This window comes from Bombus fervidus, chromosome 14 (assembly GCF_041682495.2).
Source record: "Bombus fervidus isolate BK054 chromosome 14, iyBomFerv1, whole genome shotgun sequence".
Lineage (NCBI taxonomy): Eukaryota > Metazoa > Arthropoda > Insecta > Hymenoptera > Apidae > Bombus > Bombus fervidus.
In genome coordinates, this window is record NC_091530.1 from 9,995,261 (window position 1) to 10,021,482 (window position 26,222).

Consider the following 26,222-nt stretch of genomic DNA (forward strand, 5'->3'; position numbering starts at 1 on the left):
TGGACCAAACAATGAACAGAACCCAAACCATGGTTCCGTTTCAAAGCGTAGAATGCATCCGATGAGCTTGCCTCGTGAGAACGCGGCTACTTGCGCCTGGGAAGATTGACTCCGGCTCCGGGAAGTTGGCATCGGGGGGTTGGGTTAGATTCGAGGGGTTGGAAAGAAGATGGGAAGAGAGAGGAAGAGCAAACGATCCCTCGGGTGCGCGTTTAAACCTTTTCACGGGCATTTCCGTGGAAGGCACTTTGTGTCCTGCCCGACAAATTCGAACTATGCGCGTTTCTTTTCGTGCCAACCCCTCGCAAACCACCCATCCCCCTCGGACTCTTCAACCTACCGAAACACTCTGCATAAAGATGAAACGTTGCTCCTGGAAATTCCACGAGAAATTTCGTTCGACCCTTCGACAACGAAGTCGCAACCAAGAACTTCTAAATATTGCGTAGATTTTTCTGAGACTACTGTTTCAAGAGTTCTGCGGATTTCGAATTGCGTGTGGAATTGTATCGTGAATACTAATGCGAAATAAAGTTTGGATTACTGAGACGAAAGTTATTGTTTTTTTTTAAGTAACATGGTTTCGGAAATTTTCATACTGTCAGGGGCGAATTATTAATTGCCAGTGTAGGATACTAAGATATTGCGGAATGTTGTATAAACATTAGCCTTGGAAGTCTTTTAGAACTTTAGCAACTGTGTTAGAGTTTTATTCGACTTCTAACTTGGAGAAACAGCCTACTTACTATAAAGCTAATTCTTGGTGAAACTTTGAAATACTCGAATAGAACAATTGTAATCCAAATTCCCATTAACAGTCATATCGTATCATTAGAAGGCTCGATGTTATTCGAGATAACTGAGACATTTAGTGTCACATGCTACTTGAAAGGGAAATTATGCCAGTGTTTACGACGTTTGCGATATTGTAACACCTCATAATAGTAGTTAAGGGTTAATATACGTCGTACCATTCTCAATTATAATACAACTCGTGCCTTTAAGGGAAAGACATTTCACTTCGTACATTTTCTATTAGATTTATATAGGAAAAGATTTTATAGAAAAATTATTGTTGTGCGACGATACCTTTATTCACCACTGTATACGTATATATATGTTATTGCATATCATTAATACATATCAGAAACATTGAGTGTATCGAAAAATCATAAAATCATTCAATGTCTTACCGAGCTGTATCAATGAAAACAAATCGCGCATATTTTACGTAAACTAAAGTAAATTTGTCTGCTTTTAAATAAAGTCTCGAATCGATATTTTTGTCGAACAATTTACTCTCGTATACAGTCCGATACGATTATCTCTTGGTTGGTGTAACCGTAATTCAGAGTGGGAACAGAACAGGACGAAATACACCGAGACAAGTTATGGGTATCAAGGTTTTGCCCTTTGTCACGCGGTTCCCGACTGCACATGCACGTTTCTACCTGGAAGATTAATAGTTACATTACAGGGATGCGTCAGGCCAGATCCATTTGGGCCTGTTTCGCGGTACTTCCTTAGAAATTAATATTCTAAACAGCCCATTAATTCCGCGGACACGCGAGACTTGTCGCATTAATAATCCAAGGATAATTTGCCATCTCCCGCGGATACCGAATACTGTATACCAACGTAACGTTTGGAAAATTTGAACATAAACTACTATACTTTATACCTAGATACAGTTGCTGCAAAAAGTATTGTCATACCATTGCGTTCATTATATTTACATATTAATTAATTTATTTGTACTTTCATAATACATTTATGAAATTGTCAAGACAAAATCCCTGAAACCTGGTATTTTTTATAGATTTGATTACCAGTACCAGCTGTAATACGGTATCAACAATTATAAATTATAAAGCGTCTCTTCTATTCATCAATATCCCATCTTCTGTTCTCCAGATGGTATATGAAACACAATTAATTGAAACAAAATCATGGTAGCTTCCTAAAACAATTCGCTTCGTCTTAAAAACTTAAAACTTTATCCCGAGGAAACCTAAACCTTCTCCCGATTCAGCAACGACTTAAAATGTCCGTAGTCGGCAGAGGATAATCCAATAGCGAATAGCAAAGTGAAAAACCGAGTAAAAGCCTTAACTATCGTCAGCCTTAACTACCCGAGCCTGAAGCCGCAGTGACGTCACATCTAGTTTCAGCGCTATTTAAATACATCCCTCGGTCCATTTCGTATCCTCACCAATCCCCCTTACAACACCCACTATCCCTAGGACACGAAAGGTATACGCGAAGGGCAGAAGGAACAGTCGAAGGGTGGTTTCATGTACCTCGTGAATTTATACGGCGTTTAACCTGGTTTAAACTTTGGCACTTAAATTAAACAATAGGGCGAACCACCGAACCACCGACTTGCCGAGTCGAACGTACGTCTTCGACCGAGGTTCCTCCGTGCTTTTCTCTCGATTCCATCCCCTCTGCCCTTTTTCATCCCTCTTCAACCACCCTACATGCAGTCCTAGTTCTGATCTTCGCCAATGTGCACGTTTCCGCCAGTTCCAACTGGATTCGTCGTTCGCTAGGCGATCCCAAAATTGTCAGACAGCGTAATTTCGCGATCGAAACCGAACCGATTCGAAGAGAATCCTAATTCTCCGCGGATTGGGACACGAGCCACGAACGTCTGGACTTCCGATCATCGTGACTCGTTTCGTATGTGACCCAACATGGTTGTGTTAGCCGGGAACGTTTTGAAATATTTCTGTTCGGTTGGAGAAACGGAATTCAGAGTTTATTGACTTTCCACCCTCGACTCTTTCCCGGCCCTGACAAAAATTCGATGAACCGAAGTGACGGCAGAAACGCGTTCGAGAGCTGGAATTTGTGAACCGGCCAGAGGAACGTTTTATAGGGATTCTCCTACCGGTATTTTTCAGTTCCGGTGTTACTGGCGAGTTTATTGGTTGGGCAGATTGGATGGGGTAAAGATACGTTCAAGATATTTCAGTGAAATGTTTTTGCTGTTTTAACTGGCTTCGGTGTACGCAGCAGTATATTTCAATCTTTTTTGAGCCGTGTAACTCTTTTGTGATAATTGAATAACGCGCTACTTTCTGTTTGTAATAGGAAAATCATTTCGAATGCAGTATGACTATTTTTATTTGATCCAGTAACGTAGCCATCAAACGAATGAGTATTAAAAATCTTGAGCGGCATCCAATTGAATCGTGAAATTGTGGAGCTCGCGATAAAGACTGTTTTTATAGAATCCATTAATTTTCATTGAACAATGAATCAAGATATAGATTATTTTTACGGTATCAATTCCACTATATCGTCAGACTGTCCCAACGACTAGAATGCGTTATTATCTAAAAACTCGAGAAAAAGAGAAGAATCACTTTTATCGTGAATCCTTCAGTTATCGATCTTTAATACTGAAATCGAAACGAATAAAAATTTTCAATCAACTACAATCTTCGTGAACGAATAAAATTCTACCTATAAAGATTTAACGAATCAAAGTGACGAGTCAGAAATAGAATCCGTAAGAAATCTACGCCGTGCTTAATTTCTGTAACTCACGTTACTCGCGTGATCACTGGAAGCATGCAATTTTAGCTATTTTCACAGAAAGATAGTCGTATGATCGATAACACGACAGCGTAATATTTGCCGGAACACGGGCTGCTTGGTGGCAGAGGGGAGGAATTGTTACTTACAATTTATTTGAAAGCTCCATCCATATCCTTTTGTATCCTCGTCGGGTTATGCCCTGTCCTATTCTATTTCAGTCCCCGTCCGACCGTACACGGATCCATTCTACTCGCTCGCGTGGAAATACACGAGACCATCCTATTCCCCTTATGTCTGACCATATGCGGTGCTGTTCTACTGGGTATCCGTTTGAACTTACGCAGACCCGCTCCACTTCCTCCGCCTCTTGGCCTCTAACTTTATCAATAGCAGCCACGACAAATCCATACAAAATACGAAGGCACCCCGACGCAATAGAAAAAGAAAGAAACACGACATTCGTTTCGTTTCGATCGATATTCATTTGTAAGCAGACAGATAAGCGAAATCGTGGCGGAGTAGCAGCGAATATTTGAATGTATTCGCCGAGATAATACTGTGACTCTGTAAACGTTCGTTCGCGAACTGGAGCTCGTTTACTCAGGGCAACGGCTTTCTGAATAAAGAGGTGCCATTGTTACTTTTTCCTCGCGAAAGAGAATTCCCTTCGACACGGCCATTGTTCGCGAATAAACCGCCAACTATCCGCGACCAAGCAAATACTCGGCCTTGTCCGTCAGTTTCTCTGCTTGCTTCTTCATTTTCTCCTCGAAATCAACTGTGCACAGAAGTGAGACAGAGTTAATAGGGTTAATTATCATTCTCACGCCTTTGTGCGAATATCTCCTGTCGATATATTCAATAGCGTTTTAGACTTGATTTCATTCTGTCATTTCTTGTTTCCAGCACTCTGAATTTCGATAGAAGGAACTCGATTCATAGACATTCCAGCTATACCAAAACTATGAATTTGTATAAATATCTGCAATTTAACAATTATTGTTCCAATTAATATATGGTCAATCCTAATACTTTTACACAAATTCTATATATTCTCCAATTCCAACAATGTGCAAACCAATTATTTTGCAAATGCGAGTGAAAATACTGTGCTATATAGCATCATCCACAAAATGCTTTCGTATATAGTATCGTGCACAAAAAGCTAGCAATTGCCATAACAAGCGAGGGCAATACGCGTGTGAGTGTTCTTCGAGTCGAACGAAATTCCTCGTTCTTTATCCATCGAGAATAATCGGAGCTCTTGGCTTTCTAGTCTAACAGGGGAAACCAGAAACGTTGCCGGTATATAAATCGTCGTAACTGTCGTATAAACAGCGGCTGGTTGTTAATTAACTCGCGATCAGACTATTGTTCCATAAGAATTGGGATTCTCGGCGCCGCGTTGGCTCCTTTTCACTCGGCGCGATACCATCTTGGTTGTCGATGCTCAGGTAAACCGATAAAATAACGAATCGTTAAATAACATTTGCATTTCGCCACGCTTTAAGCAGATTTTCGAGGATAGTCGCGAAGCTTTTCAATCTCTGTTGATTTGATTTTACGTACAATGGATCTCTGTTGATCGGATGATTTTATTTAATCGAGTGGGAGATGTAGATTTACGAGATGAGATGACAGAAGAAAATATTGTCAATGATATCTATGCATCGTAATAAATGGACGCCTTTTTGGATTACAATTTGACATTTTATGAAGAATTAATTGATATTTTATGTATAACTCGTTTCTTCCTTGTACATGTTATAATTGTATTACGTTTGAATGCAAATAAACACAATATTAAATACAATTTATACATCACAAGCTACATGGAAATAAAGTATCCATATGGCTAAAAGTATCTACAAATTTTATGATAAGAATAAACGCACACTTCTCCGAGCCAATAATTCAACGAGTAACTTTCTCGCCAACCTACTGAAAGGTCAAAATTGCAGCTAGTAAAATGCACGATATCAGAAGGAAAGGTAACATTAGAACCTCCCACCACCCTATCAAAATCCCATGAGACACTCGAGACAATTCCGGCTCCGTCAGAGCGAAGAAAGCTTTCTGCGTGAATCCGCGAACCCTTTCGATCGATGGAAAGCGCGAAACTTTCCTTTGATGTTCGAAACTCAACTAAAAGAAACTCGCCAGCCGCATTAATCACCGATGCGCCGATGAAGTTCGTTCACCGGCGGACGAGCGAAAGGAAACGAAGAAGATTATACCGCAATGGTGGCGGTTCTTCGTCTCGTGAATTTTCCAGCCGCCGCCACGGGGAACAAAACCACGAGACCACACGGCGATTCAGGAGAATTCGCGATGACGATTGTTCGTTCAGCGGCTGAACGACTTCCTGCTTCTATCGTTCGTTGCCTTCGTGAAGGAAAAGGGTGGAACGCGTCGAAAAGGCTCGTGAAGACGGGTTTGAACTTGGAGGTCTTGTGGAAAGAACCAAGGGGACGGCCTTTGTGCAGATTCGGCCTCGTAGAACTGCTTCTCGCGAGTCTTCTTCCGGCGGCGGCCTCATTGATCCGAGTTCGAAGTTGCCGAGAATGGAAAGGGGGATGAAAAAGATAGAGGGAGAAAGGGGGAGGATTATCCGCGAATTAGAATCGGAAAGGTGGAGATCCATCGGAGGGATAATGAGTTATGTTCTTTTGGGTGAGTTATGCTACTTCTTGGCGTCCTTGGATTTATATTCGCTCAAGTCGAAAAGACTCGACGAAGAGCTAAGATTTATTCCGGTTCTCATTCCGAATCTTTATTCTAATATTCGGTTGATGGTTTTCGATCATTTTTCATTTATTGATGCTTTTTTATCGTTATAGAGCTTCTTCGATCTGAAATAGATACGAAAGAATCGTCATTAATACGTGCGATATCTTTGTTCGTATTTTATATGAAAATTTGTCTCGCAAGACTAGCAGTCTTTGTTTATTGAAAGGCAAACTAGATTGATACGCATGACGATACGTAATAAGTGTATCTAAAAATTCCATAATTATAGCAAGGTCAAAGTGACAACGAGATAGAACGAATTTTCAGAAACTGGTATATTCATTAACAAATTCAGCGTACAGAATTATCGAAAGCGAAAAATATAAAGTTTTTAATAGTAAATTCTTGAAAGGGATGAAGTTGAGAAAATAAGAGAAATAAGGTAAGCGTAAGGAAAGAACATAGCAGAGAAACCTAACGCACGTTAAATACAATTTACTAAAGGAAACATCGGCAATCGAAGGAAACTTAATAAACCGGTTAAAGAAGGGAACGAAGCGAAAGAAAAAGGGGCGCGACGAAGCGGAAATGGCGACATGTTTAATGGAAGAGAGTGGAAGAGAGTCAGGGTACAGCGTATGAAGTTGGCCGGAATAGAGCTCGGCCAGGGCCAGGCGCGGAAATCTATTGCAAAATAATAAGTTATCTGCCGGCGACTTTTGCCGACGTGTCGTCCGCGGCTGCTTTCTCCCCGAGGTTACCTCATTATTTCTAACTGATGACGCTATAATTCAGCTTCTCGCGACGTACAAGAAAATGGACTTCCCGGCCTCGTCTTGCACTTCGTCGGAACCTCTAACTCTCGTCTCTTCCCTTGGTTCTTCGCTCAACCAGTAAGTGTATGAGAGAGAGAGAGAGAGAGAGAGCACGGCGACAACGGCGCACAGTGTCTGGCCTTGCTATTCCGTCCAATTAAATGCCTAATCAATTATCCGCTAGTGGAGGGACGAGTTCACGCCCTTTCTTGCTCGTAGCTCCCGAAACACGTTCTCCTTGTCCCGTCAGCCGCCCTGCCGCGAAGAAATTACCAAGGTATCAAGGGGATCACCCCTGACCACCCCCGTGTTTCTGCCGCCTCGATAATTGGCCTACCCAACTTGCCGGATTTCGTGCAAGCCTGAATTCGTGTCGCGAACCTGTCAAACAACATTGTTCGTCCTTCGGGCAGCGCAGCCTGCTTTGGGATTTCGTGATGAGTATTTTATGAAATATTTATGTTTAGTGGTGTTTAATTGTCGCGTCGTGATTTGAAGAACGTTTCACTCGATTAAGTTTGATTTATGGAATTAGTATAACGTAGCTGTGTCGTGGTTAATTGAGATGGGGATTTTAGAGAAAGATATGACATTTCTCTGACTTGAATAAATCGTTTCACACAATCTACGTACTTCTGTATCTTTGAAACTACTGTAATCTTTGGATTTTTATGTTTCAATCTAACTTCGATCTCCCGTTCTAGCAAAGGAAAACGTTCTGTAATGTTGGAAGAGGAAGTTTAACGTAAGATTGAAACGAGAAGTCACGCGTGCCAATGAGAAGTTTCTCATATTTTATTCGAGCTTGGTATAACATTAGAAAGATACTATTGGGTATTTAAAAATAATCGAAAAGGTGCGGCGTTACGTTTCACATGAATACGCAAAAATCCGTAATCTAATTATAACCTTAAACACAATCCAGAACTATCTTGTACCTAAACGTAGTCCATGTTAATACTTTTCTATTTATGTCTCAAATTTCTTTGGAAGAAGGAAAAAGAACAGAAACTAATTTATTAAATAATCTGTACTTTAATCAGTAGCATTTAATGAGTAGAGAAACTGAAACTGAATATTTAATCTACATGGAATTATGCTTAATGAATAAAGGAATCGAATCTATGTTTGATCTATATAGTAGATAACGAATAATTTTTTTTTTTATTTGATAGACTATTTACAATCAATTCTCATAGAGAATTATAAGTAAATTATTTTGGCGTGGTATTGTAACTTGGATTATAAGAGTTTATAGTATGTTTGATTCTAGTTGAATCTAATGCTTCAATCTAAAGGATATTGTCTTTTTAGTCTGCGGATCTGATCCGTCGTGTCAAGTAATTGGGTAACTAATGGGTTTTGGTGGTTGTTAACTCTTATATTATATCTGTTTCTGAACTTTTATTCAATATTTCTTCTTTGACTGTGGTTATCTTAAGGTCGCGATGTATTGTTTCGTTGGTAACATATCAAGGTGCATCTATTAAGGATCTTAGAGTTTTTGATTGGAATCATTGGAGAATTTCTATGTTGGAATTACTCGCTGTTTCCCATAGTTGAACCCTATAGATCCAAACAGGTTTTAATATGGCTTTATATAGCATTATTTTACTCTGTATGTTTAAGTTGGAGCGTCTGCCAATGAGCCGATAGAATTATAACGAATAATGAAACTGAAACGAAATGCCTCGCAAGTCTCCACTATGTTATTTTCCATCGTTTCAGCTCTCGTATGTATATTCGGCACACGACTGTTAACAAGAACGAGATGAGAATTACACGTGATTTCACAGATCTGACAAATTCGACCAACGTTTCGTTTTGCTGATGGCGTACTAATTAGAAGGTCGCCAGCAAGGGAAACGTTCCCGTGGTGGAAAAGACCGAAGATGAGAGCCACAGAGTTCAAGATAGAGTCGCGTGGGAGGTAATTTAGAAATTTGGGAGGGAGAAAATTTAGTAAAGCCTTGACCGTGCACAGGGCTCATCTGCCGGTCTTACGAACCCGACGCGAAATTAACGCTTTGTACGCGGCTTCGAAACTGCGAAACACCGCGAAGTAACGCCGCTGTATAAAAGACCGCTTCATTAACTTCGTTACAAAGAACTCTTCCCTTTCTCCTCTCGCCTCTGTTTCGCATATGTATTCGTGGTATCAGTTAACATCTTGGCGATCTAACTTGATAGAAGCTGTAACTTCTACAACTTTTCTTCCGAACGTCGTTTTGACAAAAAAAGGTCTCTCGATGAAGAACGATTATCATTAGGAATCACGGGAGAATCATTGGGAAGAAGTGACAATATGTTTTCTTTTCTTTTTCTTTTTTTTTTTTTTTTTTTTTTTTTTGCAAAAATAGCTTGAGAATTTTCAGGAAAAATTGTAAGGAATTCGTGTAGAAAATAATTGGAGAATTTTTAATGAAACTGTAGAATGTGTATAGCAAATAATTTAGAAAGGAAACGACAATACGTTTATGGTGAGTAAATAGTTTGAGAAATGTTAAGGGAAATGGTAGATAAATAAGAGAAGATAATTTATTGAGAATTTTAATGAATATTGTAAAACGAATTTACATGGTAAATAATTTGGAAGGGAAGCGACATTAAATTTGTAAATGAAAATTTATGGAGCCTTGTTATGGAACGCTTTTACGTTGAACATTACAATATTTAACATAAATTAATACTTTATATTTACTATTTTATTAATATTTCCTAATGAATATTTTATCATGTGTTTAATATAAATTATAAATTATAAATTAATATTAATTTATCATTATAAATTAAATTGTTCAATAAAATAACAACCATATACATACATAGCTTATGTAGAGCGATTATATTTACCGTACTTTGATTGTTTTGCAAGATTATAATGAAAGATCACATTAATTCCACAATGTTATTTATTCGTAATAAATTGTAAGATACATGCACGCGTAAGAAATAAAAGGACTATTGAAATGATTTTCGGAATGAAACGTCCATGCATAATGAATTCACAGTAATATGTCTGGCTAAAGACGGTTCGTTACTACTTCCACTACTTTGCTCCGTATCACATATGTATTCTTCGTTTATCTTGCATATAATCATCCTGTAATTTTTCTCCATAAATCTTTAATATCTTTGTATGAAAATTAATTATTATTATGCTTCTTAGAAATCTAGAGAGATTTATATAAAGTTAGATTATGTTTTTGAAATAAACCATATTTTTGTTTCTATATAATGACAAAGAAAATGGCGAATTCAATACGCTGTCTACAAGTGATCTTGATAAAAGAGAAGACTTTATTGAAACAGATACAAAGCTTTCTATTTCTTTACTTTCCGTTCAAAGCGTGCTCAAATAATATTTGACATATGTATATCTCATATCGTGATCTGACAACTTGCATTGTCTATATCATTCTCAAAAAAATTATTTTATAGAAACTATTGCAAATAATTACACGATCATAAGAAATATAATTATTTAATTATATTTAAACAATTATTTGATAACATTTATTCAATTTTAATGAAAGGTAAACGCAAATCGTAATTATGGTTTTATAACACGAAACCAGGAAGAGGAAATGCACTTGTTTGGCGTACATTTTTAACATAAATACAAAATAAATAAATTTGACATATATCTGATGCTATCCTAATATGAAAGCATCATTGTCTCCAGATAAAGGTTACACGAAACAAAGCAATACGTAAACACAGGAAAATAATTCTATATGGCATGTCAGTACCACAGAAACATAATGACCAGATATCAATAAACAAATGATGAGAAAGCGGCAGTTATCGATGCAACAATTAGTAGAGTCATGATGAATGGTTTGGGGCGTTAAAGCGTGCTGGACAAAACCGATCGAAGAAGGTTTATTGAAGACAGTTTAATCGGTCGTTAATTCTTGCTTGAATTGTAGAACACATCCGCTACAAGCTGGTCGAAATTTTACGCAGATCGCCGATTAGTAATTCAATGGACGCCGGCTGGATTGAAAATTTCCCCTGGAGTAGCGGTGATTTAAATGAAAATGATTTGCGCGGCACGCGTAATATGGGATAATTGCGTTTCGTGCGGGACTTAATGGAGTTACGCCATTTTAATTATACATCTCGCGTCGGATCGTGTTTTCCTCTGTGGCATATTCTTCGGGCCCCCGGTTTTTCATCGCGTTACCATCGCGACTTTTATTCAGTTTCGATGAAAGGAAAACGCCATTCGTAATTACGGTTTATAACGCGAAACCAAGAAGAAAGAGGAAACGTGCTCGTTTGACGTTTATACTTATATTTTCCGTTAAAATATCGTAAAGAATTTTTCATGGAAATTTACGTAAATTACTGTATCCTTGTGGAAATGGATTTATCGAATTTCAAACTGTAGAAAATATTTAGGTTGAAAAGCAAATGGAACGAAGCGAGAAAACTGTGGCTGCGGAGTGAGAAAGTTTCCAGTCGACAATATGGAAACGAGAGGAGGAAAATCGAAGTTACAAGAAATTTATCAGGCAGTAAAGTTATGAAAGTGATGGAAGAAACGTTCCTTTTCGAGATTTCGATCGATGGCAAACGCGACTATCATTTCCAACGGTTTTAGTATATTTTGATTTGCTAGGAACCGTGCTTGCTTTTCCTGCTTGATAAAATCGGTCCTTTTTACGTTATAGATACAACTAGGTTACAGAAATGTTACGTTAATTTTACGTGATGAATATAACTGCATACGTTGATGTTACTTTATACCTACAATTATATCTATAATTTTCTGCCTAGTGCGTTTTAATAAATTCGTAATATAAATAATTAACGATGATAATTTATCATACAGATTCGTTTACAGTGGCTTTAGTTTTTTCCATTTTTGTTCCATTGTAATTATTTTAATTTCGTTTGAATCGTATTTGGAATTTGGAATTTCAGAAATGGAATATTAAAATGTTTATTGAAAATATAATGAATTGCCATTATAAGACCATTCTAGTCGAGACAAGACTTTTTCACATTTAATCCTGTTGAAGTGGTCACCACTTCTAAGAAAACATCTGGTCTTTTTAGTTTTCTCAAGCACTGAAGCCATCGACTGGGACGAAGGCAGACCATAAACAGTAGACAGACAACGTTGGCTTCAGGGCTTTCAGTCATAGGGTAACACTGCTAGCGTGCGGATCTGAACCAGCTCAAATTATGTTCCTTCTTTGTATTTACACTTCTGTATTAAAATATATTTTCTACCTTGCAATTTATCCACGCGTTCCTTTGTTCATACATCTAATAACCTCAACAAATCCAGTTTAAAATAGAACTTTAACAACAAGTTGGCTAATGATAGAATGGTAGATCGATTACGCCAACGAGTAAGATTTCGAATTGATTTCGTTTTCAGGTTTCCGGGCATTTATACAACACCGGTCAGTTCCTGGTATTCAGAGCGGATCGGGAAGCGAAGGTGCGAGTCAATATAACAGGTGGCCCACTCGCCTATCATTATCAATTCGAGGAGATCTACATACACTATGGAATGGATAACGATTACGGATCGGAGCATCGCATTAACAACTACGCTTTTCCTGCAGAGGTGAGTAAAAGGTTTACGAAATTAAATGCGAGCGTGTTCCATTTCGCGAAAATGATTGGAAGAATATTTATTATAAGTGAAATTTAGCTGAAAGCTTACCAGAAAAGAAGAATTATAAGATTGTGCATAAAAAAGTGATTATAAGAATTTATTAAAATATGCAAGGTACAAAATTAAGAAGAGAGAATATTATATTCCTAAACCGTAGTTAAATATTACACCGGCAAACACATATTCTTCGTGCACAAAAATCGTTGAAATCTATTTCTATTTTATAAAAACGATTGAAATGATAAAAATCAAAAATGATCACTTGACAAACCGGGAAAAAATGTCGCGCAAAGCGTAGCGAAATTCGTTAACAATTTTATGGCCGCCGGTTGAAAAGTCGAAATTCCAGAGACTTCGGTCGTACGCGGAATTTAATATCTGCAGTCCGGTGAAACTTGATAAAATCCGGTCATGAAATTGGGAAAAGAAACAGGAAAAAATAACAGAGCAGAGAAAGAAACGATTTCATATCACTTAAGCTACGAAACGAATCTAATTTCAAACAATATCACTGTTTTATTCCGTACAAAATAAAACCATGGAATAGAAAAATAGAGGGAATTCATTCGAACGAAAATAAAATATAAATTAGGAATAACATATTTAACGTACGATGGGAGATTATTCGTTAAGCGAAAAATTTTAAAGTCACTGAATTTTTCACCGACATTGACCATATTGACCATTCTCGACTCGATATTGATGGTTCTCGTTGAAAATCTGTCAGTACCTCTGCCTTTAATTGTATATTATCATGAGCCTTCGTTTCAATGTGGAAATCGAAATCATCGAAACGAATCTCTTTCGTGTCTCTCTTCCCACATTCAGTTTAACGTTGAAAAAGTAAATTCAGTTGTTTCCTGTTTTCATCTTTTTTTTTTTTTTTTTTTTTACTGTGTCGATCCAACAGAACAAATGGTAGGCAATTTTTGTCTGTCCACTTTTTTTTTACGCGTTGCTGGTCCCATGGTCGTCCTTGCTTATTGCCTAAAAATTGCATTCTGACGAAATTTAAAATCACACAGCGTGTCGCAGCTATGGGATGAAGAAAGACACGAGGTAGTAAATTATCAAATGACATATGGTCGGACCACTTTAGAGTTCGAGAAAGTGTAATTAAAGTGTGCAGGACGCGTAGACACCGAGAGTACTACGAAAATAATTGAAACGATGTACAATAGAATCCATAAACCAATTTTGTCAAATTTTATTCTATCTGTTCGACGCTGTATTGCCATATTTAATTAACACGCCATTATATTAAAATTACACTATCATATTTTGTACCAATTATTAATTTTCATATTTCCAATATTAAAATAAACACTCCTAAATAAATAAAATACTAGCTACACTAGGTTGAAAGTACAAAACAGCCTAAAAAATATTAGTTAGATCTCTGAAATTCGTAACGAGAGTCATTAACGAATCATGGACAAGGTTAAGGGTGCAACCAGGACGCAGGAACCTGACAGCGTAGTTAATCGAAATTAATCACGGAGCCGACTTCGTAACGAGACAAATTAAACATTCGTTAAACGCGACGTGACGATGACCCAATTAACTGCGACCTGCTCATCCTGGCGGCAAGCAGACCCTCTCCACGTGCGACCCAATTCTCTTCTCCTGGACGGTCGGCGAACCGCGAAAGAATATCGTCGAGCTACGTTGCCCGTCCTCCACGACTTCTCGATTTTAATTAGTGTAGAAGGCAACACGCTCGTTTCCACGATTTTGTTCCCCGTGGCGGAAAAATATAAAAGTTAATTTTCCTGGGAGTCACCTTGGACTTCTAAATTAGGCTGTGATGTTAGAGGAGTTAATGTATTTGATATTTTACTCGTAGACATATATTTTCCATATAATTTTGTTCGGTTGTTATTAAAATTAAGTTCGTTCTTTACTGATACATCGAGAATGATAATATTTTTTTTATTGAGAAATTTCCAATAATGCAACACATTATACATTATTCCACCACATACACTGTTTTACATCACAAAACACGAATTACACATATATTATTTTTTTAACACGTTCATCGCCACGTCGCACATACCTATGCAACGTGTATACTTTCGTGGGGGCCTCGTCATCAAAGGACGGTGATGCTCTTCTTGTTCGAGTTAATTAAATATATGATATTATATATAGGGTATACAACATAAAAATACTAAAAACACATTATATCACACTTTTTATTAATTTATATTCTGGATAATATATTACATTATCCTATATCGTATGGTATTCGTTAAAACATTCCAAACACATTTGGGATGATTTTGGGTACTTCAAAAAATAGTTATAGACTCCGTCATCACTACTCTCCTCACTTTCGAATATATTTTTACGCTGTTTACTGAACATTTTGAGGAGGAAAAAATCACTGACGTACATCTCACAAGTATGCTTCTCGACTAAATGAAAGATCTGAGATATCTGCCATGAGATCCCTCGGAATACTCTAGCTTGATAGCTATCGCTTTCTCCATTTCAGAAATAAATAATCTTTTCTTTATAATGAATCGAAGGCGATAAACAATGAATCGAAGGGGATAGACAATGAATCGAAGGGGATAAACAATGAATCAAAGGCGATAAACAATGAATCGAAGGCGATAAACGATGAATTCCTGCTTGTCGCTCTATTTACGTTCTGCGTAGCGGCGGTCGAATTTGGGCTCCGCAGGAAACTTAGCCGAATCACGCTGGACGATGAACGTGTTAAACTGTTAAGTAGAATTTAAAAAAAAATAAAACAAAGTAACGAGCGGACAATGATAACGTGACAGATGTCAGTTGATTTTGCTTTCAATAATACAAGAACGAAAGTAGAAAGAAAATTATTTGAATGACAAAGATCCATCTTGAAAAAACGAAGGAGAAAAGATCGTCTCGCACTCAGAACCATTTAATTAAAGAAAAAAAAAAATTAAATAACTTCATTGGTTTTTGAGAAACCAACTTGTAGCACTTAAAATATCATACGATGGGTATTTTTAAAAACCAGTAATTATCTCATTCGATGCTATCCTAAAATTGTAGAGATGATATAAATACGGAGCAGTATTAATATGCGCACACAGTATTCTACCGATTGATATTTCGCGTCTCACTACCTATTTCGATGAAATCAATATCGGATTCTCGATAAAATTCCAACGAAAGTAAATACAGCGCCGCGTGATCAAATGGAAATATCCAAATAATATCCATGCAAATATCCAAAAATTTGATAACACTTTATCTCCGTCATTCATTGTATTCACTAACGAATTCATTTATACCATACGAAACAACATTCGTTTAACATAAGTAATCAATGGTAATTTCTTCTTTCTTTTTCCTTTATTCCTCTTAGGCATACTTTTGTTGTATCTTATACAAATAATTTATTACTATTTTAAATAAAACGCAGAAAACCATCCATCTTCTTTCACAAGCCAAAAGTTTGCGAATGAGTATACTCGTTGATAAAAATGATCAGTTTTATTAATGGGTTAAAACAATTCAACCAATCTTTCTATTATTAAATACAAAAACACATATGAAAATCAAAGAAATGTCAACACCAATATTACAACACTATCTTGCTGAATCACCAAAAAAATAAAAAGAAGTAGTAACAAAGCATTTTCCACTTCAACTATTCTTCAAACCATCTTACACTCGTCCATACCTCTTCAAACGTAATTCGAACTTGCAACTAACTCTTTCATTATCGATGTAAATCAAATTACATCTTAGAATTCCCACATTTGACATGAACAAACCGAATCAAACGACGTCAAACCACACAGAAAGAAGTTCCCCGAATGGATCATAAGCCGGAAAACAATTATTTTCGAATCAACGCGGCTGCGACGCGGTTGAAATCGATTCGAGGTTAATCGAGCACATAATTCAGCGGGAACGCTGCGTGTTTGCACGCAGCAAATCCGAAATCCACACGCGAGCAGGTGCGAGCGGGACGCGGCGCAATCAGCGGCCGTGCTTGTGGCCCGCAGCCGCATCCATTTTCACCGCGTCCTTCTTTCGCGCTTTTTCCGACCTGTTTTCCGCCGCTCCGACCGTGTAACTCTCGCTGACGAATGAACTGGCGAACTACCACTGCGCTGAATGATAAATCCTCAACTCGTCGCGTTTCCAGATCTGTGCACGCGTATGTACGGCTGTGTATATTCCCATTCATAAGTATTAAGACACTTGGGGAAACTCAAGTTAACCTGAAAAATTATTAGGGAATTGTCAAAACGTTTAATCCTCAGCAGGAACCTCTAATAATTTATCTACTAATAATCTTAATGAATTGCCAAGTCAAAAGTTATAAGTTGTAAACTTCTATTTTATAATTTTAAGATTTGAACGATTTATAATTCGCAAAATTTTCTGCAGAGCTCATATTTGTTTCATTGTTAAACTTGATGCTATTACGCAAGAAAATTATTAGAGTGTTGATAATTTGTAAGTTGCATCTTTGAAAATTCAATAATATTATTATTGTAATCGTGCAAAGGACAAATTTAATGGATTAATTTATTTCTTGTAGCAATATCGTACATATTTTATGAAATTAACGTTTAATAGAATTGAATATTATGTTTCCCATTGTTGTCTAAATAGAACTTCAGAAATGGAAACGTATTTTCATTTTGTGCATACACGTGACTTTAATTGCTGGGAGAAATAATTTCCTTCTCCTGTGAAAAGGTTATGAACATGTAGATTAACTAAGGAGAGTAAAGAATACTTAATTAAGATTTCTTAAAAGCATGATGTAATTTCGTATTCATAAGTACTTTAAATATGTAAGAAAAGTGTAATTCGTTCTGTAGGAAAAGAAATGTGGGAAGGAATATTAATTTTGGTACAAAAGCAGGAAATTCTTCGAAATTCTAAATGGAATCCTCATATATTCTCGTTTTAAACATGATTTTCTAAATATAGGATAACTCGTAATAATTTCGATTTAAATTTATCAATCTGAGTGTCAATATATCACGCTCTTTAAACGTATCAACGTTAGCTGTAATTGAAATTCCGCGGAAATTACATGAAACTAATTTCATGTAACATTATGAGTTTTGTTACTTTTGACGTTGAGAAATTGATACTAATCTTGAAAGCTACATATTCGAATGAATTAATTTTCCAATTGTATATTTTGAATCCCAGGATTCTTGAATATAATCATATTCCTGTATTGCATACATATTATATGAACGGTTCTTTTACTCCCAGTAGTATAAGTCAACTGTGCGCTCAGTAGCACAAATCAATCATAAACGGCCAGACTGCTTCCGTTGACATAAATAAACGTTCCGCGATAAATTTTACAACGATGCAGCTTAGCATATATCAATGAATCACGGTCAGTGCGAGTCAATAAATATTGAATCATTAACAATTCCAGTGGCAAGAGTCAGGCTTGAATCATTAACTATCAGTGAGAGTACATATCATAACTGGATGCGTGGTCTGGCATAATAATTCCAAAGCTACCATCTACAAACATTGATCTATATACGTACTTCCACGCTCCCTCATTTTTTCTACATATTTTAATTAGCTCTTTCGATTATAGTAGTATTTTTCGTACAACTTTTATCCTACAATAATTATCATGATACAGCAAGCAAAAAACTGTACGGTAATAATTAATGTAAATGTTATAAATAGGCTATCTAATATGATAGAATATTATAATGCTGAAGACAGTGTTAAAGATAAAGATTTTAACGTTTTTATCTATATATAAAAGAATTAAAGAAATCGTAAAACAACTTCGAACAAAGAACAAACTCACGAAACCATTTATTAAGGAAATAGAAGAGACCTTGAAACACTAATGGCCGGAACTAATATATTGAAAAGTAGTAGTAATTACGTTCAATAATAATAGCGGAAGATCATGCTAGCCGCAAGGCAATTATGATTAAAAATTACTCTTGTTCCCGAGCTACCTTTTACATTAGCTATTATTCGTAACTGTTCGACGTGCGTGTTCTCAAAAATATTCACGTAGATTCATTTAGCAATGGGAACAAGGACAGGCCGATTTTACAGTTCTATTAAGAGCCCTCCGATTCTTCGTGTCGCAATTATTTATTTAGTTACACGCGATTCTTCAGTCTCAACGAATCACTGATTGTTTTTAATAATCACGAGAAACAAAGTCGAATGAATCGACTACTACATGCTTCATGACCTGTTCCAGTCGTATGTGCTTTTCTTTTTTCTGTATGTTTTTTTATTTCATTTTACGTTTGTTGTTTCTCGTTTTATCAGAAAGGTAGATCATTGCGACGGCAAACACAGCTGGTCCATCGTCGTTTAATTGCAAATAAAATTTTAATCTGGAAAGGGATTGCATTGATTCCCGGCGTAAACTGCCTCCGCGATTTCCATTTTTATTCGACCGGGACTCTGTGCATATCTGCACGCAAATCGATTGCCGTTCGAATTCGTAAACGACCGAGAAAAAAGGAATGAATGATGCGTCTATCTTTCGACATTCTGGCTCGTTGACGTTCTAATAGAGATAGAAAGCTGACATTTTCGAAAGGCTGAATCCGATCGTGGAAGTTTCAATTTGCTTCTTCATTGTTATATAATAGATCATTTTCGTTAATATTTACATACTAATTAATTATGCCCAAGAATATTAAACTTTGTTTGACTTAACAGCATTTTCATATAATTACAAAAATGAAAATGAAACGTAAAAACCTATAAAACGTTTCTTCGTTGAAAAATAATCCTATCTACAAATACTTTTGGTGCCCACTCATTTCTTCAAATATTTCTTCTTACTTCATCAGCACCACAAAAGAGATCGTATTAAATATTTGCTAAAAACACTCTGTAAAAAATTCCAAAACTTATGAAAATCAGTCTTAAAAATCTTTAACTCGGTATCATCATCGTCTAAACCATCCATCTATCTAACGAGTCGGATCAATAATTAATCGACAATACGATGCGCTAGGCTAATTCAGTCTAGCACGCCGGCCATAAATTCGTGACTCTCAAACCGGGAACGCCTGTGTGGACATCCGGTTCAGGTGCTGAGACAAGGAGGGACCATTCGAGGAGCCACTCGAGCCACTCCATCAGCTCCTTCTCGAGTAGGCTTTCGGCATCAAAGCGGCTCGTCGCTCAAACATGCCGGTAATGGTTCAGACTCGCTCGAGTGCCGTGGCTCTGGGAATCCCCTTGTCCTCCTGCCAGCCCTTTCAAGCAGACCCTTCGCCCTTCTCCGTGACCCGTGCTTCTTCTCGCTGTCTCCGTTCCTCACGCTGTATTCTCCTATTTCCGTTTTTCGACGGGCAAGACGACACGACGCTGTCTCGCACGGATTTGCTTCGATATTTTTGTACCACATGGTTTCGTATACAGTTGGGGACAAAAATAAGGATATGGACAGGTAATAGTAAAAGTTAAAGTTTAATCGAACTAATATTATTGTTGTATACTTATTTATTATATATTCTCATAATAAATAGATTATATAGTAAATAATTGAAATAACATTTTTGTTTAAACGAACCATAGTTAACGAAACATCGTTGATATCTAACAAAGGCGGTAATTTTGTAGGTAGAGAAATTCTGTTTTCGGTTGAAAAATTCTTTTTCACGAATTAAACATTCGTTTTAATGAAATATTCAAATTCGTTGTCCCTAATTCTACATACAGAAAGGACTAGCATCTTTAATATACAATCGTAAATTGGTTTTTCAATTTTAAATAAAAATTTACGATATAAAACTTCGTACGAAGGGAGAAAATGTTAAGCTGGATATTTCTGTAACATCGTGAATTAAATCGTAGTTACAGTTGTTTGAAGAAGATTTTAATGATAAAGCGATTTAAATTGAAATTGAAACTACTTTCATTTGCCGCATCCGAGGACGAAAGTAAATGGCCGTTTGACGATTAAATCAGCAAAGACGGATTTCGTAAATACGTTAACAGACATTCTCGCCGCAGGCGGACGTACTATATACTCTATCACGAAATTCTGAGATTATAACTTGAGCTCTAACCTGGTTCCGGTTCTCATAGAGCAAAGCGATCCCACCTCTTCGTCCCCATAGCGTCCCAATAAACCCGGTTAACCCGTTCTGTTATCTCCACCTCGCTCTTTGACCCTCTATCTATTACATTTTATCTCGTAATCTGTTCTTTACTTTTGATCACTTTGTGGATACACTCTACATATACAACGACGTTTCATAACGAAGGATAATATCCATTAAAAATTATTCAAAGGTATACTTGAATTAAATTGAATTATTTCGACGATTATGAAATAATATTTGATTATTTGAGAAATTCCTAGAGAGCAGACTTTGAGGAATTTTTCGATTTACAGGATTTACGTTAGGTATTTAGGTATGAAAAGTTCCACAAGACCTAAGTAATTCATAATGCACTTAGATTAATGTACAGTGTGAAGTTAAAACTTTGGGTTAGCATATGTGTACGAGCAAATTTTCAAAATCGTCTTTCCCTAGACTGAAGGCTCATAAGCAAAAAAAAAAAAAAAAAAAAAATTGTTCCACATTTTCGACTTATAGTTTCTTGAAGAATGGCTCATCTCTCAGTTTTATTATCGGTAGCTGTACTTTTTGTATTATCGTACGGTTAAAAGTTTTAATGATTAGGATGATGATATAACATTCTTTTTTCTATTTTCACTCGTATATAAATTATGTTAACAGTATTTAAGAAAAATACCTGGTACACGTTTGTATGTTCTCATTAAACGATATATCTGGTGAGACGGTAATTTTCGCTCAAGTTATCAGCATGATCGGTGCTGTATCATTTCCCGGTATTCGTAGTATCCGGTGCACGGAATTTGCTTTGTGCCGTTCTTGTTTACAGTCTCGTACAAATTGGCCGTAGCTGCGGTTGATGCCCATACAGACGTGTCCCGTTTGTATCGGTTAGACCGATTACCGTCTCTGTTTGCTTTAAATCGCGAACGGTTCGATCAAAAGCTCGTCGATTGGAATTGAAAAAAAAAAAAAAGAAATGTGCGCCAGGGATCATCCTAATCGTTCTTTCATTATCATTCTACGAACGTTACACCATGCAGCAGCCATTGTCTGTTTGTTTCCATCGTAGAATAGAGAAACACGACGAGATTCGTTCCTACTCTAAACTTTGGAAAAATTGATCCACTATGCTAGTAGCGAGAAGGAATTTTTGAAATCTCTCTATTACTTCTGTATCGGGGGGAAATAGTTCTGGGAACTGTTTGAGGAGAAGTTGTGCAGCTAGAGAAACTTTCAGATTACTCGAATTGCGAAGTTAGTTGGTGGATTTTTGGAGAATTCGGGAATTTAACAATTTCGATGTTATCAAAGTTGGCAAATTCTTTACTAGAGTTTGCACTATTTTCATTTTTAGTGTTAGATTAGTGTTGTAGGAGAGTTGCGCAAGTTCTGAAGTTATTAGAATTGTTAAGGTGATTATTTTACGATCTCAAAAATTCTCAGACCACAGGATTTCTTCTATCTAGAAAACCTCTGTAGAGATACGCGTGCTTTCTTCCTTTCAATAAAATTAGCTCAAAACTAAATTAGAGAACAAAAATCCTTTCTGACACTAGTTAGAAAAATATAATACAAATTTATACTACTCGATAAATTGTTCCTTTAGAATTTATTCTCTCATAAAATAATATTCGTTGTAACAAGACGGAGAAAATACAGCAAATCTCGACAGATTATCAGAAAGAAAGTGAGACAATTTATCGTACCAACAACGACGAAAGATCGAATGCATGGTTGATATCGAATCGTGTATTTTGCACGGGTGAATATCATCCAGTACATTCGTGCCTCTGCAAACATTTCGAGCGTTTTCGCAACATTCGATAACGTTCGACGGTACATACAGAATCCACGTATGCAGAACACCTCGCTTTTTGCAGATTCTCGTAATGTTTTCACATTTTTCGCGACGGTAGTTCGTATCTACATTTGTTTTCGTTTCCATTTTAACGGAAATAAAGAAAACTTAAATAAATATATTCTTATAAAACGAATATTTCAAAGTGTTTTGATCGATTTTTTTCATTTCCATTCGTTTCTCTTAGTTCGTTATTTCAAACATACGTATTATATATAAAGTAGATGGAATAATTTTGATTCGTTTAATTCATTTGGCTCTTTAGTTCTAAAACGATTGTAAAACGGCTGTATATTTTATTGTAAATTCACTGTATTCATAAACTATATCCGTTTAAAGTTTTACAAGATTTATGAGTCCGTTGTACACACATAGAATTTCGAAATCCGTCTGTGAACAAACTCTGTCTGTGAACAGTTCTTTTTACGATATACTGGTATTGACATACACAGTTATAATATGATATATATCCGCATGTAAATATTCTGCGATTGTCGATCTTCGAAATTCATCGACATCGATACCTACTATACAACATTTCGGAACATTATCAATCAATCTAGCGAGACTTATCCAAAGAGGAACTTTTCGATTAAAAATTTGCATGGAAATAATAGCCATCGTATATATATTTCTATTCACAGCTGATATTTTATAATTCAAGAAACATCATATTTTAATTCTTTGTAGCTTATGACAGAAAGAAGTTGTAATATTAATTATAGCTTTTAACAACTAACGTTAAACGTGAATGAATCAAATTATGACTAAGTATAAGTAAGTATAAAACGTGGATTTATTTATCAATCTGTATCTATTTAAAATATAACTGGTAAAGAACAATTATAATCTGAGTCAGAATTAACAATATGGTAAAATAGCAAAACAAAAATTTACAGTAGAACCGCAGTTATCTGAACTTATCGAGAGACAAACAATTTGTACAATTGGAGTTTGTTTGTTTTTTCCATTATTTTTTATTTTTCATTCGCATCATGGAAGTTCAAGTTTTTCATTGTCGTATAAAAATATTAAATTACTTACAAAATGTTCACACGTTTTAATAAATAGACTTCCACTGTATGACCTAAATAATTTTCTAATTTCCCGATTTATTAATATTATCGTTTGATAAATCATAATGTAAATGTTATTTTTTTATATAGGCGATCAGTACGAATAAACTTTTATAACTCTTGATACGAGCAAAATGTCCTAGTAAAATAAACCGTTTCCGTTGTCTGGAGTGACGAAGCGTGGTCACGTCGAATCGCAATTCAAAGCCGTTCCTCCCGACGTAATATCCGGAAACGTGGCGGATACTCGTTCACCGTAAACGTTATTTACATACCGCGAGCTATACGGTTCGCGACGAAGCGATCTCGTAAAAGAATACGATCGTTAAATTGGACGACGTCGTGTATAACGCGTTCGAACGAAATTCGGTTTCCGTAACCGCGCGTTTCGTTCGCGTCTAATATCGTGAAATTAATTTCCTTCGAGTCATCGTAAAATCAGAGCGTGGACGATCCGTGGCTTTGATATCGAATTAAACCTCGATCCAATTATGGAAAGCAGTGATCGTTTTAGGAAAATTAAGCTGCATCGTAGACCGAATATTTCGAATAGTTATTCATTGCTATTACTTATTACAATAGTTACTTGTTATTAGTTTCATTAGTTTAATTTATAGTTTAGTAATCGTTTATATCTTTTAATTATTAAAATCATAGGTTGTAGGTTTGATTAACACGCTATTGAAATAAAATACTAAAATATTAATGAATAAAACATTAAATCTAATTTCAGAATATTTTGTCCACTTAATTACTAATGCACCTACATTAGTAATTATAAATATAGAAAATATCAAAATTATTCAAAAATTTTTTCAAATTTTACACTCTATGAGATGGATTACGTTCATTACAATTATTAAAATATGGTGTTTGATTAACACGCTATTAAAATAAAATACTAAAATATTAATGAATAAAACATTAAATCTAATTTCAGAATATTTTGTCCACTTAATTACTAATGTACCTACATTAGTAATTATAACAATAGAAAATATCGAAATTATTCAAAAAGTTTTTTCAAATTTTACACTGTATGGGATGGATTACGTTCATTACAATTATTAAAATATGGTGTCCAAAGTAATCCGAAAGAACATTTGTAAAGTAAAACCTGCTACTGTTACGTTCGCAATAACATCCGTAAAATAAAACTTTCCACTAGCATCACCTTTTTGAAAAGGCTTTTCTCTCATTAGCGACTGTCAATCTTCACTATGAAATCGAGTTTGTCAAAAATATTTTATCCTTTTCCAGCTTCGACTCGCTAAAATAATATTTTTATAAAATAAAAGGGGAAAAAATAGAGAGGAAAGGATGGTTATAAATTCGCGTGAAGTAAAAAGCGATACGGTAAAAGATAAGTGAAACGCTAAAAGGAAAAGCGTAAATAGTTGAAACGAGAAATGAATGATAAAAGTGGATGGGGATGTGCTTAACGCGGAGGAATGCGGTCGGTGGTAAATGCCGTTGACTGGCGTTGATTCATGGCGCATTGAAAGCACCCGATGCTGCTCATCGAGAATGCTCAGCTATAATTGTTGGCCGCACTTCAACCTTTTCATTACTTCACGGCTCGACGTGATCTTCCTCCATTCGTCACCTGTACTTCCATACCGTTCGTTTCATCTTCAGGCCACTATGAAATCATGAAAAAGATGTACGATCGGTTTTTATGAATTTCGGATTGTATTATCAGCAAGGGAATGTTTCCATTTTTAAATAAACTTTTTCCATTATACGATTACGATTACGAGGAAGATTATTAGAAAGTTTAGAGAACGTTTGAAAAATAGATTGGAAATTATAAAATGTGATAAATATATTTGTAGCAAATGACATCAAGGATTCACTGACAATGTTTCGTATACGATTCCCTGGGATTTTGAAGTATCAGCTTTTTAAGTATTATATTAAATACCATGCTTCCTTGTTTTTGATTATAATAATTATCGTAATAAATAAACTTAATTTAAGTAAATTTAAGATATACATTACAGACCAGAGATTTGATATTTCAAAATATTGAAATACATTCAATAGAAATGCACTGAGTTAAAGAAAATTATTAATTGATAAATGTAACATTAGTTTATCTTATTCTTCTGCTGTAATCTTCGCGTAATACAGACAGTACAATAAATTCCTCTAAAAAAACACTCGCATTCTATATATAGCGAAGAATTTTCATGGAATGCGAGAAAGTTTCTGCATTGAAGGATCACACGAGGAAAATGTATTTCATTCGGACTTTCGTTCGTATCGGCATTCAATTTTTCGTCGAAGATTGAGCTGAAACTTCGTGGCAGTGCTGCGTGCAATAAGAAGACGGGGCTCTATCGCATGGTAACATTTTTCGTCGGAAAAATGGTTCCCCATACGGGTTTCTACGGTGTATCTTTGCGTGGAAAAAGTAAGACGTGCCGTAGAATCCGAAAATCGCTTCTTTCGGGCACGCAAGTAGGTCAGAGAACCTGAGTCAGACCA

At 36.1% G+C, this 26,222-nt stretch overlaps 1 protein-coding gene across 5 annotated transcripts in view; it reads left to right on the forward strand.

Moving 5' to 3' along the window:
* Carpa (Carbonic anhydrase-related protein A) overlaps positions 1 to 26,222 on the forward strand; it is a 232,892-nt gene that overhangs the window by 165,303 nt on the left and 41,367 nt on the right. For all 5 annotated transcript variants that reach the window (XM_072016303.1, XM_072016304.1, XM_072016301.1 and 2 more), the window contains exon 4: positions 12,487 to 12,678. In XM_072016303.1, coding sequence (XP_071872404.1) covers positions 12,487 to 12,678 — 192 coding nt within the window. The remainder of the gene's footprint in view (positions 1 to 12,486; positions 12,679 to 26,222) is intronic.